Below are 16,522 nucleotides of genomic sequence, written 5' to 3'. Positions count from 1 at the left end.
CAAAATATTAATAATATTTATTTCTAGTTGGTAGGATTATGGGTAACTTTTATTTTCTTCTCCTTGTTAATATTTTCTTTAAAATTTTACAGTGAACTGTAGAACTAGTCATAAGAAAAATGTTACCTTAAAATCATGTTACATGAATTTAATTGAGTGTACATTCAGCACAAAATTACTGGATTGTCTTATGTCTAGATTTCAAGAAATATTGTGCTAGGCACTATGTGGATCAGATGGATTAGACCCATTTCTTGTCTTCTAAAGACATGGTCTGGCAGGAATTTTTACAAACAATTTTAAACAAGAGAGCTAGGAGGGTGAAAGGGGTGATTAGGCATATGTGTCGTGATGGATTGTAGTTAGTCTTTGGGTGGTGAACCTGATGTAATTTACACAGAATTCGAAATATATTACAATATACACCTGCAAGTTATGTAATGTCATAATTCAATATTACTGCAATAAAAAATAAATAAATTTAATAAATAAATACTCTTCACAATGAAAAAAAATTGTAAACAAGCAACAAAGCTTTGTGTGAATCATTTTCTCCTGATTATCTTGATAACTGTATGGAGGCCACGTGGCATATTGGAAATATTATAGACTAACTTTGTATGACCTTAGACTCATTAACCTCTCTGAGCCTTGAAAATTATTAGGACTATTGTATTAGAGAGATATAGCTGCTGAAGATAAGCAAAGTGAAGAAATATATTATTAATGTTTTGGGAGGGATTTAATTATTGTTAAAATTCTTACTTGAGCACAGCTAGATTTCTTACAGATAGGGCTTTTTTCCTTGCCTAAAATTGGTGGATCTGTGTAGTGCTTAGATTTTAAGAACCATAATTTTAAAGTGCTAGCAGTTAGGATTTAATGACTTCATCGAAAGTTCTTGTTTTATGGTTCTTTGAGGTTAGTTTATATTTTAGAATAACTGTATCTTTTTAAAAGAGTAAGACTAACCAAGCTAGGTATAGAGAATCCAGATTTTGGGGTTCCATTTACTGTATATCATTCTCAGTTTTAGTGCTTTTCTTTAACATTAGAAAATGTAGGCAATGAGATCTGATAATATATCTCTCCGGATATGCCATTTTTTGCTTGCTTTGCTGAAATGTCTTGTGCTTTGATCTCCAATCAAGGTTGCTATGTAGGATAATGTGGTCAGTCCATTTGCACTAGGAATGTAGCACTTAGTCTTGCCTTTCCCAGTCACCTTTGAAAATGAAAAGTAAATCAATACAGTATGTGTGGTTGGTAATACTGGCTATATAAGACCAATTTACAGTTATGGTATAACAAGTATATGTTAAAATAGAACATGTTTTCTCCGTTAGTTCTTAACCGTCAAGAATGCTATCTTAAAGTTGTGTAGATTGACCTGAGATTAACATAAAATAAAAACATATAAAAGAAAAAATATTAAGTAGAACTTTCCATCAAGTCAGTGACTCACAAGCTTTCACCAAAATCTCCTTAGAGTTTTGTTGTTTGGGTTGAGACAAGCACTGTTTGGCATTAGGAACTCTTGTTACTGAGATCTAGGTAACTGCCTGATCCCACGGATGAGTGACTCTGTCCTCATGAAGTTTCTTGGGCAGTGCCACAGAGCATGGAATTAGGAGTTTTAAATGCTACACTGTGCCAACCTTCTAAGACCTCACACCTGGAGTCCTGCTTTTAACAGTCCCAGCGAGTTGGCCTCTGAACCAGTCAGTGGCTATTGTCCCTTAGGAACCAAGCCACGGTGAACAACCAGAGGGCTTTCTGGGGCTTGCCTTTTCCCACTATTGACTGTTTTTGTGGTTTTTACTCTGCCAGGAACCAGTTGCCTTTTCTTTCTTGGAGGTCTTTACTCCCCACCAGAGGTCACCCCATTGTTAGAAGCTGCTGTGTTGCCAGAGGATCAGTGTTCTATGCAAGCTGTCTTTAGTACAGCAGAGGACTGGGCTCCCCAGAGCAGTGCCCAGTCTTGGGAGGGTCGTAAATATTATTGTTGGGGGGCATAAGTCATACAACTACTAAGTAGCCAAAGTGGGGTTCAAACCCAGGCAGTCTAGCTCCTGATACACTCTGAGTGGAGTAGCAAAGCTCTTTTAACAGCTTCTGACAGGGGAAAAACTGCCTGTCTAGAGCACTGTACGCTCCTAAAAGTAGCCCCTCTCAGGAGAGTGAGACTGTATCACATCTCTCTCCTTCCTGCATTCCCCACCTCTAAAAGCAGCCTTCGGTATGCTTAACTTGCACGCCATTCACAGAACAGACTCAGCCCTCTGTGGATCTTGAAAGATACTGGTTCACTGTTCACACTCATGCATTAGTGCCTTTAACTCTGCTTGGAATGGTTCTTATTACACACCCCCTCTGGTAAATGCCAGGGCATCCACCAGAGCCCTACCAAGTGCAGGTCCTATAAGCTCTTCCATAAACAACCTCTTACTCTCCTGGTTGCCTGAGGCACCCAGACAAATGACCCCAAAAAGGACCTTGCATTCTTTCTTTTTTTTGCATGGGGAAAATGGGCAGCTTCAGACTCAACAGTCTTTTTGTTAAAATCTTTAGGCCTCCATACCATCTAGCATTTGCACTCCTGGCCACTTATCCCAAAGAAATAAAGACTTATGTTCACGTAAAAATAGGTACCTGAATGTTTTATAAGCTTTGACATAACACCCCAAGACTGGAGACAACCAGGTGTCCTTCAATAGGGGAACACCTAAACTGTGGTATACCTATACCATGGAGTACTACTCAGCAATAAAAAATAAACTATTGATACAGACAACACCCTGATTGAATCTTCAGAGAATTATGTTGAATGAAGAAAACCTGTTGCAAAAGGTTATATACTATATGGTCCCATTAATATAACATTCTTGAAATGACAGAATTGTAGAAGTGGAAGACAGAGTAGTGGTTTCCAGGGGTTAAGGAAGGGTAGGGATGGGAGGAAAGTAGATGTGGCTATAAAGGGCAGTATGAGAGATTCTTGTGGTGATGGAAATGTTCTGTATCTTGACTCTATCAGTGTCAGTATCCTGGTTGTGATATTGTACTATAGTTTTGCAAGATGTTACCATTGGACGAAACTGGGTAAAAAGTACACAAGATCTCTCTGTGTATTATTTCTTACAACTGTATCTGAATCTATAATTATATCAAAATGAAAAGTTTAATTTAAAAAATCTTTAGTCCTCTTTACCCCTTGGGCAATAGTTAATATGTGTCCTGATTTTTATTCACTTTTGTAAGTTCTTATTTAATCTATTAATAAATTTCTAGTGATTAAGGTCTAATTGGGGTCTTGGATATTTTCTTGGCAGATTTCTAGTAATTAGATCTAATGCATTTGTATAATATTAAGTTTGAAATCACATAAATAAATCTGTAAGTTCATTTATTTTCTTAGTGGGCCTTGTCATATCAAAAGAAAATGTGGAAACATTGTCTTTCTTGTGGATTTAAGGGAACATTAGGATCATTGTGGGAGTTGTAACTGTATAATCTATGGTTCTGTCTCCAAACAAAAAGCAAAATTTGTCATTTTCATAGTGTGAACCCTGCTATCTTCAGAATAACCCCTCTGCACCATTTTAACCTTGAAGATTAAAGCCATCTCATATACTAGAAAGAGGATTTAGTTATGAAGACTCAGCTCCAGTGGTCAGGACAAAAAAAGGGAAAGTAGTAGACTTTGAGTGAACTCAGAATTATTCAAGGAAATAGATTAAGAGGCTCAGTGATATGAAGTTTGTCTAAATTGGTATTATAAAATTGCAGAAAACTAGGAAACAGTCAAGGAGGGTAGATGTTTTGTGTATTACCATGTCATCGTGATATTTGTTGACATTATTGTGGGATTGGTTCTTACATATATATACATGAGCCGTATGTTGACATTTCTGTCAACAATGGCCTGCATGTGTGACAATGGTCTCGTAAGATTAGTGCCATATAACCTAGGTGTGTAGTAGGCTATACCTGTAAGTACACTCTATGTTCTGTAAGTACACTCTGTGTTCATACAAGGAGGAAATCTCATAACAACACATTTCTCCATATTTCCCCGTTGTTAAGTGATGCATGACTGGTTTGTTAGCCCTGATCTTCACTTCCAGCCTAGCACTGATAGCCCTTATGATACAACTTGACTTACATATTGTAAATGGAGCTTCATAAAAAACTGTTAATTGTTTCCCTTTATAAATTTATTTAAAGGGATTTGATAAGGGTGAGCGTGAGTGATCAGTAAAAGGTTAACCTGAATTTCAGGCTGAGCTATAAATTTGGGATTTAGACTTTATATCCCATCACTAAGTATGTATATCTGGCACATTTCGGGCACACAGTAAATGTTTAACAAATTAATATTGCTTTTTTCTGGTCCATACTGCCTGTCCATGACCCCTGCTTCCACAGTCCCTCAAGGGAGGAATGCAGTGGGGCAGACCGTATTCTTGAAATCTCTCTCAGTGGATAGAGGGGAGACCTGAGCGGGTCCTAGAGAAAGCTGGAGTCAGCACCGTGGCTCAAGAGGAGCAGGGTCAGGCATGTGGGAAAGGCTGCAGATAGATCTGAGCTAGTTTTTCTTTCACACTGAAGAGAAAAGGAGGTGGGGGGCAATCTCAAGTGGAGATTTAAGTCCTAGCATTCAAGATAGATTAGAAGTGTTTTTTCTTAAATGTATCCTCTCTGGTTTAAATATAAGTATTGGTTGTTTTTACTTTTTTCCCCCATTGCAAATAGGATTTTATTTCTGAAAATGCTTTTGTGGACTAATCTGAGATCTAGCCACCATTTATAATGTGAAAAATATGCATTCTGAATTCCAGTGACTTAGAGTGAATTTTCAGAGCCCAGTTTGTTCTCTACTGATGGCATATAATTTGATTCTTTTTCTTTTATCTTTCTGACCATGCTTTCTTGTTTGTGGGCAGCAGAGCCACTCCTTATTAAGCCCCTCTCTTCCTTCCTTTTCATTACTTTATTATTCGTCAGTTACTTTAGTAGCCTCACAAGCTGATGCCTCACCCACAGATTTTCTGGAGAGTATCTGCAGGCCCCACTAGCTTGTCTGTGTTCAATAGAAGAGCAAGTCCTTTTTCACAGCACATCTTTGTTATAATTGAATTTTCTGTTTACTGTAGATCCTTGCCAGCACGTTTCTGGATATTCTGTTGAACCTTCCTAAGAATTCAGAGAAACTACCAGGTGACCACTGAAAGAAAGATCTAGTCTTAAGGCTTACGTGAGTATTTTCTACTGGTGACTTCCTCACAATATGTGAAAGCTTCATTGAACTGTGGCCTTGCCTTAGGGCAGATTCAGTTCTGTGATTAAGATGAAAAATGTTACCTATCATTGGGCTTATTTAATTTAGGGGTAAGGTTGCAGTTTCTCAAGGACACAAAAAAACTTATGAAATACATCACACTTATTCTCACTTAAAAAAATCGACAGGAAAGGCTTGCCTTTTTACTGAGCCAACATTCAAAAGAATCCCAGTCTGCAAACCACAAAAATTCTTACTGTGTTTGAACCAAAAACACCAAGTAGATTGTTTTTCATTATCTATTCTTACAGAATTTAACCAAAACACATTACCTCTTGCAAAGCACTTGATATGTGGTATTTTATTTTTTTAAGAGTTTGTGATAGCTTTGTCTTTTTTTGTGATCCCATCCAGTGAATACTGCAGGGGAAGACAGGAACATTATGCTCAAAAGAGAATTCTTGACTATTTTATTGAGTAATTTCTTCTCATGGGGTAATTTCTTTAAAAAGCCTTTTTTAGTGTCACAATCTGAAGTTTCTTTTATCTTGATCTCTGTAATTCTTTATCATAAGCAGATTTTCCCCTTATTTAGAATTATCCTTAACAGTTCCTTCTCAGCCTTTATAACCAATGGATCATTAACGTGTACTAATTCTATGGTCTGTATCCCTCTCTGGTATGCCCGCTTCTCTCTGCCACTGCCTTAGATCAGGCTCTTATCATTTCTGGGCTGGATTTCTACAATGACCTACTCACTGATCTTCCTATCTCCAATCTTGACTCCCTCCAATCTAACTTCTCCATATTGCCAACAAAATAATCTTTCTGAAAGACTGATATAATAAGACCATGTGATTTCTTTGGCTTAAAATCCTTCAGTGACTCCTTACTAAAATTCAGATGTAATAAACCTTACCGTGAAGTTGTTAGAATGATTAAATAAAATTCATTAAGAACCCCTAGCGCAATGCCTGACTCAGAACAGGCCTTCAGTATGTGTTAATGTTTCCCCTTTGCACAGAGAACCCATAGCAGCAGCAGATCTCTGTAAGGTAGCCCAGGACTAGAGGGACAGTGGCTCTGCTGGCAAAGCCAGGCGAAAAGGAGTAGGGGCCAAGAATCTCACTAAACTTGGCAGGCGTGCTTTCCTGAATCCCCTTGAGGTTAGGCACAAGAGTAGATTGGTCGGCATTCAGTTCCATCAGTGTTCCAGAAAGAGACTTTACCTGATAAACCACAAGTCAAACCTGTCTGTAACGAAGCTTTTTTAGAGTAAGGAAGCCATCTCTATTAGCATGTTAGTTTCTGCCTTTGTGTTTTCTTGTTTTGGTTTGTTTTTTCTTCAATTTCTTAGTAAAGTTTCTTTTGTCAGGCCTTAGGGTTTTCTTAAATGAACCAAGGGGGAGAGCAAGAGACACGCGCACACATACAGAGACTGAGACACCACTGGGTCAAGGAGGTATCAATGAAAGAGGTGTGGACGACCTGACTGGTGAAGCTAGGTTACTCAGATGGATGCAATATAAGGGTAGACACAATGGTATTGCTGCTTTTGTCCTGCTTCTGTATTCCCAGACAGACCTTTTTCCCCTCAACTCTCAGTCTTCAGACAACGGGAGTTTGGCAAACAGAGAGAATAGAAGCAATACTGTAAAAAGAGACAATTTGAATTGATTTCATGATATTTCTAACTTTTAAATTGTTTGTTGCTTTCCTTAGCTTTTCTCTTTTTATTAAAATTTGAAGTTTGTGCTATAAACACAACATTCAGTGGGTCCTTATTGAATGTGAATTAAGTTATTTTATTGTTTTTTTTTAATGCTGATTTAGTTAACTTTCAAGCAGGTAGTTCTGTTGACCATATAAAATATCTCAAATACAGTAAGCAGATATATGAAAGAGAATTACTTTGTTTTAAATAAGAGTCTCTACCAGCACTAGCATTTGTGTGTGTGTGTGTGTGTGTAGGTAGTTCTTTGAAGTTTAAGGATCACATATCTGTGTCTTCTGACAATGCAGTGAACTTAAATCTAAGCAGTTATATCATGCTTAACTTTAAAAATCTCTCTTAATTGTTTTACATGATGAAAAGCAAAATAGAACTTTATAGTAATTTAAGTGCAGTTTTGATCCAGCAGCTATGAAGAAAATAAGACATTTTAATGGAAAATAAAATATAATCGATAACTTTGTTGTTTCTGTTTGATGAGCTGATTTATTAGAGGCAGGAGGCTAAGAAGAATAAGAAACAGTGCTTTTCTAAGTGACTTCATTGTCTGGATTTAGTTTGGCTTCACCGAATCTCACACACTTGGTATTTCATTATAGGCATATTCCATCTACCACGTCAGAATAATGTCCTACGTTTTTGTAAATGATTCTTCTCAGACTAATGTGCCCCTGCTACAAGCCTGTATTGATGGAGACTTTAACTATTCCAAGCGGCTTTTGGAAAGTGGCTTTGACCCAAACATTCGTGACAGCAGGGGCAGAACAGGCCTTCACCTCGCAGCAGCCCGAGGGAATGTAGACATCTGCCAGTTGTTGCATAAATTTGGTGCTGATCTTCTGGCCACAGATTATCAAGGAAACACAGCTCTTCATCTCTGTGGCCATGTGGATACTATTCAATTCTTAGTTTCCAATGGACTCAAAATTGATATTTGGTAAGTTCTCTGGTTTTTAAAATTTAGTCATTTCTTTTCCATAGTCTCTCAACCAATAGTCTAATCTCGGAGTCTTGATATTGTTTTCATATTGATCAGTTGTAGTGACAAGTTTAGAAAGGCCTTGAGGACAATGTAATCTTGTGAGGGAAGTAAGGGAATAAGGGGCTGACTTCTACATTTATGCTGAAGCAGTGTAAGTTTTTCTATGAAAATAGCGTCTAGGTTCTGCTACTAATTAATTGTGTATATTGTAAGATCAGAGAAAAAGAAGAAAAGAACTAATATTTGTTGAAAATCTGTTATGGGCTGGGCACTACGTTTACTTGTGTTAGCTCGTTTAATCCTCAGAATGAGTAGCCCTTGCAGTAGGTGTTATCTTCATTTTACAGATGAAATAGGAAGAGTTAAATGACTTAACAAAGGTCGCACAGCTGGAATTCGAACTGAGTTTTGCCTGATTCCAAAGCTTGTTTGCCTTCTGTCGTATAATATGCCATGCTAGCTTCATAATCTCTGGGGCTCCGAGTCCCTTAAACTGAACATTTTGAAGAAGTTATGGGGTTTTTTGTTTGTTTTGGTGATGCTTTCTCTCTTGAGTGGAAAAGATGTCAGGCCACCTTTAAAACTGAGCTTGACCTTTAAACTACAGTTAGCTATTACCCTAATTTATTGGTGCTATAATGTCCCTAAATCTGAATAGGACAAGTAAATGGTTCTCCTACTACAAAGACAAAATGTGGGAATTGGCTACGGGATTCCATGTTACTCACTCTCTCTCCTTTATTACTATTAAATAGCTAGGTGAATCAAAGGAGCTTGTTTGGTTACTTTTGGGTTTTTGTTTTTTTTTAATTCTTAGACTTTTTTTTTAATATATACTCTTCCAAAAAATATAAATGTCGGATAAAAATGAATCAAGAACTAGACTTTCCAATTAATTTCTGGGAAGATGCCCTGTTTTTCTTCTATTTATTCTCATTTATCCACTCTTTTGCCTATATATATTTTTTTCTTTTTCCCTAGAAGGAAAAAAAAAATAGGTTGACTCAAAATTTAGGATCCAGCTCGACCATTGGTCCTGCTCCGAGTTTTAAATTTTGAATTAATTGAGCCCATGTCTTCCTCACTGAGTTCTACACAAATAGTTACTAACCAGATAATACAGCTGCTATAATGACCTCTTTATTTTTATGAACGCTTTTAGCAATCATCAAGGTGCTACACCATTAGTTCTGGCGAAGCGCAGGGGAGTGAATAAAGATGTCATCCGATTGCTGGAATCTTTGGAAGAACAGGAGGTAAAAGGATTTAACAGAGGAACCCACTCAAAACTGGAGACCATGCAGACAGCTGAGAGTGAAAGGTATTTAAGATACAGTTTTTAAGGGCAAATCACTTTTTTTTTTTTTACAGGGAAGAGTCGCCCTAAGCTAACATCTGTTGCCAATCTTCCTCCTTTTTTCTTGCTCCTCCCCAAAGCCCCAGTACATAGTTGTGTATAATTGTAAGTTCTTCTGGTTCTTCTCTGTGAGCCACTGCCACAGCATGGCTACTGACAGATGAATGATGCAGTTCTGTGTCTGGGAATTGAACCTGGACCATCAAAGCAGAGTGCGCCGAACTTGAATGGCTAGGCCAGCAGTGCAGGCTCAAAGGAAAGTCACTTTAAGTACCTGGATCTTTAATGATAACTTTGTGCACTTTTGATTTATTTGCTTTCAAGTACAGAGCTTTGATACTTTCTTTGAACTTTATATAGGTCCTTATGGCTCCAGATTACAATTGAGAAGCTATTAACAGTACTATGTGCCCACATGCACGTAATGTTCTGTTAGCCACTGCGCAAGGAGATCTGCTGTATTGGCACTCTGAGGGAGAAGAGGTAGTTAAAAGCTGACTGTGAAGGAAGAAGACAGGAGTTTGAGAATGTTAAGTACAGATCACAAAAAGAATGGAATTCCAAAAAAGGAGGAGAAAAATAAGTAAGGCTAAAACTTGGACAATATTAGAAAAGACCAAAAAGTAGTTTCAAGGGTAGGGAAGTAGAGTGCTGAGGAAAAGTGAAATAGGAGGAGAGAAAGTAATACAAGATTTAACACTTACACAATTCAGTAATATGAAAGTGAGAGTGATTTTCACATGAGCTGGAACAATGAAATTTGGGCTCCTGTAGGTAATTGAAGCTAAGATGTAGTGACTGACAGGGTCTTGAACATCTCATCATTTTTCATCTAGAACCAGTTTAGAACGCAGTTCAGGGAGCTCTGAAAGGCAACCCATCATCTTTTCTCCTTGGCCTCACTGGCTCAACAGGTAAAGTCAGTAGGCTAGAATTAGTTGTACTGGGGTGTAGTTTCTTTGGCCACCGTGGAGTTTCGGCCTTCCAAATGTTACCAGGTAAGAAGGATGATGAGCTTACTGTCGTCTCCTCCCAAAATTTTCAGTGAAATATATTTCAAGGGCCCTCATCAGCTGTTGACCCAGTAGCTGACTGACCAGGAGTTAAAATTAGGATCCTACAGTTCACTGTTGGGATCATTGTTTCTGTGAGTTCAAAATGAAATCCTCTCTATTTTCCATAGTTCACCCATCATTTGATTCCTTTGTGATTGCTGTCTTCTCTCTTCATATGCTGGCTGGTGTACTCCTTGGTGACCGTTAAGTCCACTCTCAAACTTTGGACTATTTTGTTTAGATACTTTCAAGCACTTACTACTGTCAAAAGAAAGTAAAGAGTTTTACTTCTAGAATAGTGCATGCGCTTCATGAGTTATCACCGAAAGCTGAAAAGTAGATCAAATAAGCCAGAAGTCAGAGATGCATTGGCAAGCCCTTTTTCTCTCTCCTGTGTACTCTGGATCGACAATCAGAATGCCGGAAGCAATTTAATAACATCGAGTTATCTATTATTTGTCAAGAATCATGTTCTTCCAAAATAACTTGAAATTTATTTTCACAAATCTTTTAAACTTCTTTACCATGAAAAATATCCAAGAATGTATTTTTGCTTGGCATATTTTATGAGCTTGCTTGGTATATTTTGTTAATAGCCAGTCTCTTGGCACCTCTTTATCAGAAATACACTTTTAACTTTATTTGCCTCAGTTGTGATTACTTATTAACTAAGAAATGATTAGTCATTTGAGCAGCTCAGTATGAAATATTTACTCCTGCTTTTTTCAAACACCTGCCATTTCACTTCAGCATGAGAATTTTTTTTTTTACAGCATTGTGTAAAGCTAGTTCTTCAAAAATTGAATTAATACTCGTACTACCTGGCTATCCTATCTTACTCCTGCCCCTCAGTATCATGATAGAAATGCAGTGTTGAAGCCTAAAGGAAGCATCATTGTTCGTTACGGAAATACAAATCAAAACCACAGGGAAATAACCACTTTATACCCAGCAGGGTGGCTATAATAAAAAAGATGGACAATAACAAGTATTGGCAAGGATGTGGAACAATTGGGACGCTCATATGTTGCTAGTAGGAATGTCAAATAGTGTTGATATTTTGGAACACAGTCTGGCATTTCCTCAGAAACTTACATGGAATTACCATTTGACCCGACAATTCTCTTTTTAGGTATATACCCAGGAAAATTGAAAACATATGCTCATACAAAAATTTGTACACAAATGTTCTTAGCAACATTGTTCATAATAGCCACAATGTGGAAACCACCCAAAAGTCCATCAACTGATGAATGAATGAACAAAATGTCATCTATTCATCCAGTGGAATATTTATTTCACCATAAAAAGGAATGAAATACTCATAACATGCTACAACATGGATGAACTTTGAAAATATGCTACATAAAAGGAGCAAGTCACAAAAGGCCACACATTATTTGATACCAGTTATATGAAATGTCCAGAATTGGCAAATAGAAAGTAAATTTGTGGTTGCCAGGAGCTGGAGGAGGGTAGAATAGGTAGTGATTGCTGAAGGGTACAGAGTTTGTAATAGAGGTGATAAAAATGTTCTGAAATTAGATGGTTGAAATAGTTGTACAGCTTTGTGATACACTAAAAACCACTAAATTGTACACTTTAAAAAGATTAGTTTTATGGTATGTGAATTACATCAATTAAAAAGTAGAAAAAAATCTTAAAGGGATTGGCCAGCATGTGGCATTATGGCATAGCTCTCTGACAGCCTTCTTGAGAGCAGAAAATAAAGCAAAGTTTGCAATGTATTTAGTATTTTCCATTTCCCTTAGGATTTCCTAAGATACAGCATAACTTCATAAGGGCCTATAAATCAAGTTGATGAAAAATATTCCCCCACTCCCCCATATCCTAAGCTTAATTTAGTTGCTTTTTACTTTGTAGGTATGGGATGACAAAGACAGTGTCAATGACACTTGTACAAAAAAAATATTACACACGTAAGCGCACACACACAGACCATCATGCTAGAATCAGGTATTCACTGGACAGTAGAAAACGTTTCATTGGATAAAGTCACCCTAGAAAACTCTAACAGGCAGAGCTTTCTGAGCTCCTGGAGAATGCTCAACTGAATTCTCATTTTATATCTAACATCTTTGATTATGAGAGCATGTCAACTCGACCATAGTCAGTAAATTTCATATAAGTCAAAATTAACCTCTCCTGAACCTCTTTATTTATGTTTTTATGTGTTTAAACCTTCTCACAGGTTCTAATCTTATTATTGAACTTGCTTGGATTTTCTTAAATTTCTGTATTGTTGTGGATGCCCACTGAAGATGTCTTCTCTTACTCAGAGAATAAACATCTTTTAATATAAAAAAAATTGTGAGATGTCAAACAGATTGGTCCATTAGGAAGTCAGCTTCCCATGATTAGAGAAGATCCCTGATACTAGTGAGGGCAGAAGGACCTCTGGTCAAGAAGTAAAATAAAGTTGTAAAAAACAAACTGCCGGGGGCTGGCGCCATGGCCGAGTGGTTGGGTTCCCGTGCTCCATCTGTTGCAGCGGCCTGGGGTTTCCCCGATTCGGATCCCGGGTACGGACATGGCACTGCTCATCAGGCCACGTTGAGGCAGCATCCCACATAGCACAACCAGAGGCACTCACAACTGGAATATATAACTATATACTGGGGGGGCTTTAGGGAGAAAAAAAAGGAAAATCGGCAACAGTTGTTAGCTCAGGTGCCAATCTTTAAAAAAAAAAAAATGCCAATTTTGCGTGGTGAACCAGACTCTAAGACATTGTTTCATGCTGTTTCTATTGTTTTATGCCCAGATGGTTGGAAGAATATGAGCTGAAGGGGTTTAGGAAGGGTAGTAATAACCTTTTATAAGCATTTGATAGTTGATACATATGATTATGGTCCTCGTGGCTTAATCTAATGATACTGTGTTATTGGAACTGCATGTTGTGACATAATTGTGGGTGCCAATTCCTTAGAGCTTTGACTTCATCACAGTGCAGTCTTCCAGATACCAACATCAGATAGACTGTTTTCTGTTTGTAGCAGTCATATTTCTTGTTGATATAGTTCTGAAAACCAAAATCAGTGTTTTTATGGTATTTGTACTACCTTATTTTCAACTAGACTCAGCCTTTATGCAGAAGAGAAATAAACTTACTTTGTATTATTGTACAAGATAGAACTGAAACCAGTGGGAGGAAACTATTAAGAAGAATGGAAGAATTCCTAATGACTAGACCTGCCCAAATGTACAACAGACAGAGGAGTAAGCATCAATTATTAGAGGATTACAGTTAAAGGAAGGAATTCCTTCATTGGTCAGATTATTGAACTAAATTAATAAAAGTTCTCTTTTCACTTTAAAATTCACACTGTATAAAACGATTTTTTAGATTTGCCCATCTTTGCTTGCTTTTATTAACAAATTCTCAAATTGTGAATCTTTATTTTGAATTATTTTAAATTTAAAAGGACCAAAATGTGTTTTGGTTTAGTATCTGATGGAAACAACTCATTTGACCTACTTCAAGACTTCTGCTTGAGACGTTTTTATTAGAAAAGGATTTTTGACTTTGGCTCTTCTAGGTACTAAAACCAGAAACATAATCATTATGGTTTAGCAATTTACAGTTTAAGGTAGATTGTCCAGATAAATCAGAATGCAAGTTTTCTTCTTGTAGTTGTGGTGTTGTATGGTTAGTCTTTTCTAAATAATGCAGTTCCTATTGTTTCATGTTTTCGAAATGGGTCAAGTGTGTTGTTTCATGCCCTTTCTGTTCTCTTTACTTCTCTCATAGTGCCATGGAAAGCCATTCTCTCCTCAATCCCAACCTACAGCAAGGTGAAGGAGTCCTCTCCAGCTTCCGAACCACATGGCAGGAGTTTGTAGAGGATCTGGGCTTCTGGAGGGTGTTGCTCTTGATTTTTGTCATTGCTTTACTGTCTCTTGGCATTGCCTACTATGTCAGTGGGGTGCTACCCTTTGTGGAGAACCAGCCTGAACTGGTGCATTAAAGGAGCTCATAGATGAGGCAAATGCTGATTTCCTGGCTTCCAGTATTCTCGGTTTCTCAAAAATTTTCTCTTAGTGCAAGGCAGTGAGGGCTGTACATTTTTTCTTTTTGCGTTTTTACATATTGTAATCCTCTTAGAAGAACAACATGTTCATTTGAACTAACTACATACTGTAGTCAAGTATACTTCATCCTAAAGCTACCTCTGACTCAACCTGACTTCTTAGGAAAACCTACACATAGCCTTGTTGATGAAAACATGGAAATAGCTAAAGAATGAAAGATGAAGGAAGAGACTAGGAAGTTCTTACCCTGTAGAACCTTACCCTAGTACAGGACCAACTGAAGTAAAGTGTTCAAAAAGAAAAATAGTTTCTTATATGATTAGTTTTAGTTGGTAGTTTTGTTTTTGGGGTTTTTTTTTGGCGAGATCCCCTTTTCTCTTTTTGTTTACGTTCTCTGGGGATAGGGAAGAGAATGAAACATTCAGCCTGAAACTTGAAGTGCTTTTTTCAAATCCTGGATAGCAAATCAGCATTGTTGGGATCTGTTTGGTTCATGTTAATATTTTCACGTCTAGTGACAAACAGAACTTTTGAAAATGAGCTATATTCTCTTCAAAACTGATTGATCTTGTATTTATTTGTTTTTAGGATAATTTTTAATTCTTTTTTGTCACCTGCTTTGCTTGTTGTTAATATCTGAAAAATGAACTCGAGGAATTCATTTTGTTCACTTTTCAATTTCCCCTGGCGTTTATTTCAGAGAATCCTATTCATCAAAAATAGCCAGAAAACTCTTTTTCTACTCAATAGTTAGCAGGGAAAAATAATTCTGATATTTGACTGTCACTATTAATTCTGTAGCACTATTATTATGATGAAAAATTCAGTTGAATAAGCTAGGTGTGTTGTCACAATTGTATCATAGTTCTTAATTATTTCATTTTGTGTGCAGTCCTGTTTAGAGGCCCTGTTAGAATTGTCATGACAGCCCCATCCATGTCAGTAATTCTCTGATGGCAAGAATGGATGGAACATGTCTGAGTTAACAGGGCTGAACACTATTGTACTTGGTGTCATAAAATCTTTATGAATGGTAATAATATGTAAATTGAAATCTGGCCCCAAACTGTATTGCAACTTTCAGCAGTATGTTTGAAGGCCTCTTTTGTTAATGATTCTGTTACATATAAATCATATTCTCAGATTATTAATGAATATGAAGACGATAATTATTCATTGGGTACTGTCAGAAAATCATAGTGAAAGAACTAATGGTTTTGTTTTTTAGAACAAAGGCATCTAAGCTACTACTAGTTGAATTGTTGCTAGAATTAGAAATTATAGTTTAGAATAGAATTAGTATTTCTGTGATTCTTTTTGTTTCTTGATATTTTCTCTTTTGTATTTATATATCTAGGATTGAGGACTTTTCTTTCACGTGGCTTTATCCTCTCTTAAAGAGCTGTTTTAACATTTCTGGTTTACCTGGCTGCTTCATTATCAGTTCACAGAATCTTGCTTGTAGGTTAGATACAAACAAAATAAATCATACTTGGTGTAAATACAGCAAAAGACAGCAGACTATAGAATGGAGAACACTAGAAATCAAAGTATATTCAGAATGAAAGATTTGGAATTAGCTTTACATCTGTTTGTGAATCTTAACAGATATGCAAAATTGGTTAACTTATATGTAAATATATTGCATTTTTTAAGATTGTTTCCTTTTAAGTGCTGATTTCTTTGTATTCTATTCTCTACTTTCAGTATACAGTAATACTGCCAATAAATGTGTTTATAATCTCTTAATCACAATTCATTTTCTTGGTGTGTCATTGTTTTCCTTTTGTTTTTTTTTAATGGGTTGCAATTGGCTGTTTAAAAACAAAGAGCTTTTTTTCAAACCTGATGTAATAGGTATATCAGATTTATATACGTTTGCCTTATAAATGCTCTGAAACTAATTTGGGTGAGTTGCTTCTGGATTTAAGAGTGATGATAACTACCATGATTAAGCACGTCTTAGTTGTACAAGTTACTTTTCACGCCTCATCTCATTTCATCCTTACACCAGCCCCAACTACATTTCCCCACTTTATAAGATGAGGAACTGACATAGGGA

At 36.8% G+C, this 16,522-nt stretch overlaps 2 protein-coding genes across 4 annotated transcripts in view; both read left to right on the top strand.

The window, feature by feature from the left end:
• SNX31 (sorting nexin 31) overlaps positions 1 to 5,253 on the top strand; it is a 115,669-nt gene extending 110,416 nt beyond the window's left edge. The window contains exon 15 of the mRNA XM_014867370.3: positions 5,157 to 5,253. The gene's annotated coding sequence lies outside the window, so the exon portion shown is untranslated. The remainder of the gene's footprint in view (positions 1 to 5,156) is intronic.
• The window catches only part of ANKRD46 (ankyrin repeat domain 46), a 50,279-nt gene extending 34,044 nt beyond the window's left edge, over positions 1 to 16,235 (top strand). Inside the window, exons 2-5 of one of the 3 annotated variants that reach the window (XM_014867366.3) lie at positions 5,157 to 5,257; positions 7,613 to 7,950; positions 9,158 to 9,316; positions 14,180 to 16,235. In XM_014867366.3, the coding sequence (XP_014722852.1) occupies positions 7,640 to 7,950; positions 9,158 to 9,316; positions 14,180 to 14,396 (687 nt within the window). In that variant the 5' untranslated portion in view covers positions 5,157 to 5,257; positions 7,613 to 7,639 and the 3' untranslated portion in view covers positions 14,397 to 16,235. Of the gene's footprint in view, positions 1 to 5,156; positions 5,258 to 6,656; positions 6,787 to 7,612; positions 7,951 to 9,157; positions 9,317 to 14,179 lie in introns of those variants that run through there. The other 2 variants (XM_070481407.1, XM_014867369.3) reach the window with 2 other exon arrangements.
• The last annotated feature ends 287 nt before the right edge of the window (positions 16,236 to 16,522 follow it).

Source organism: Equus asinus, chromosome 12 (genome assembly GCF_041296235.1).
Source record: "Equus asinus isolate D_3611 breed Donkey chromosome 12, EquAss-T2T_v2, whole genome shotgun sequence".
Classification (NCBI taxonomy): Eukaryota; Metazoa; Chordata; class Mammalia; order Perissodactyla; family Equidae; genus Equus; species Equus asinus.
This window is presented reverse-complemented; position numbering and strand designations above follow the sequence as displayed.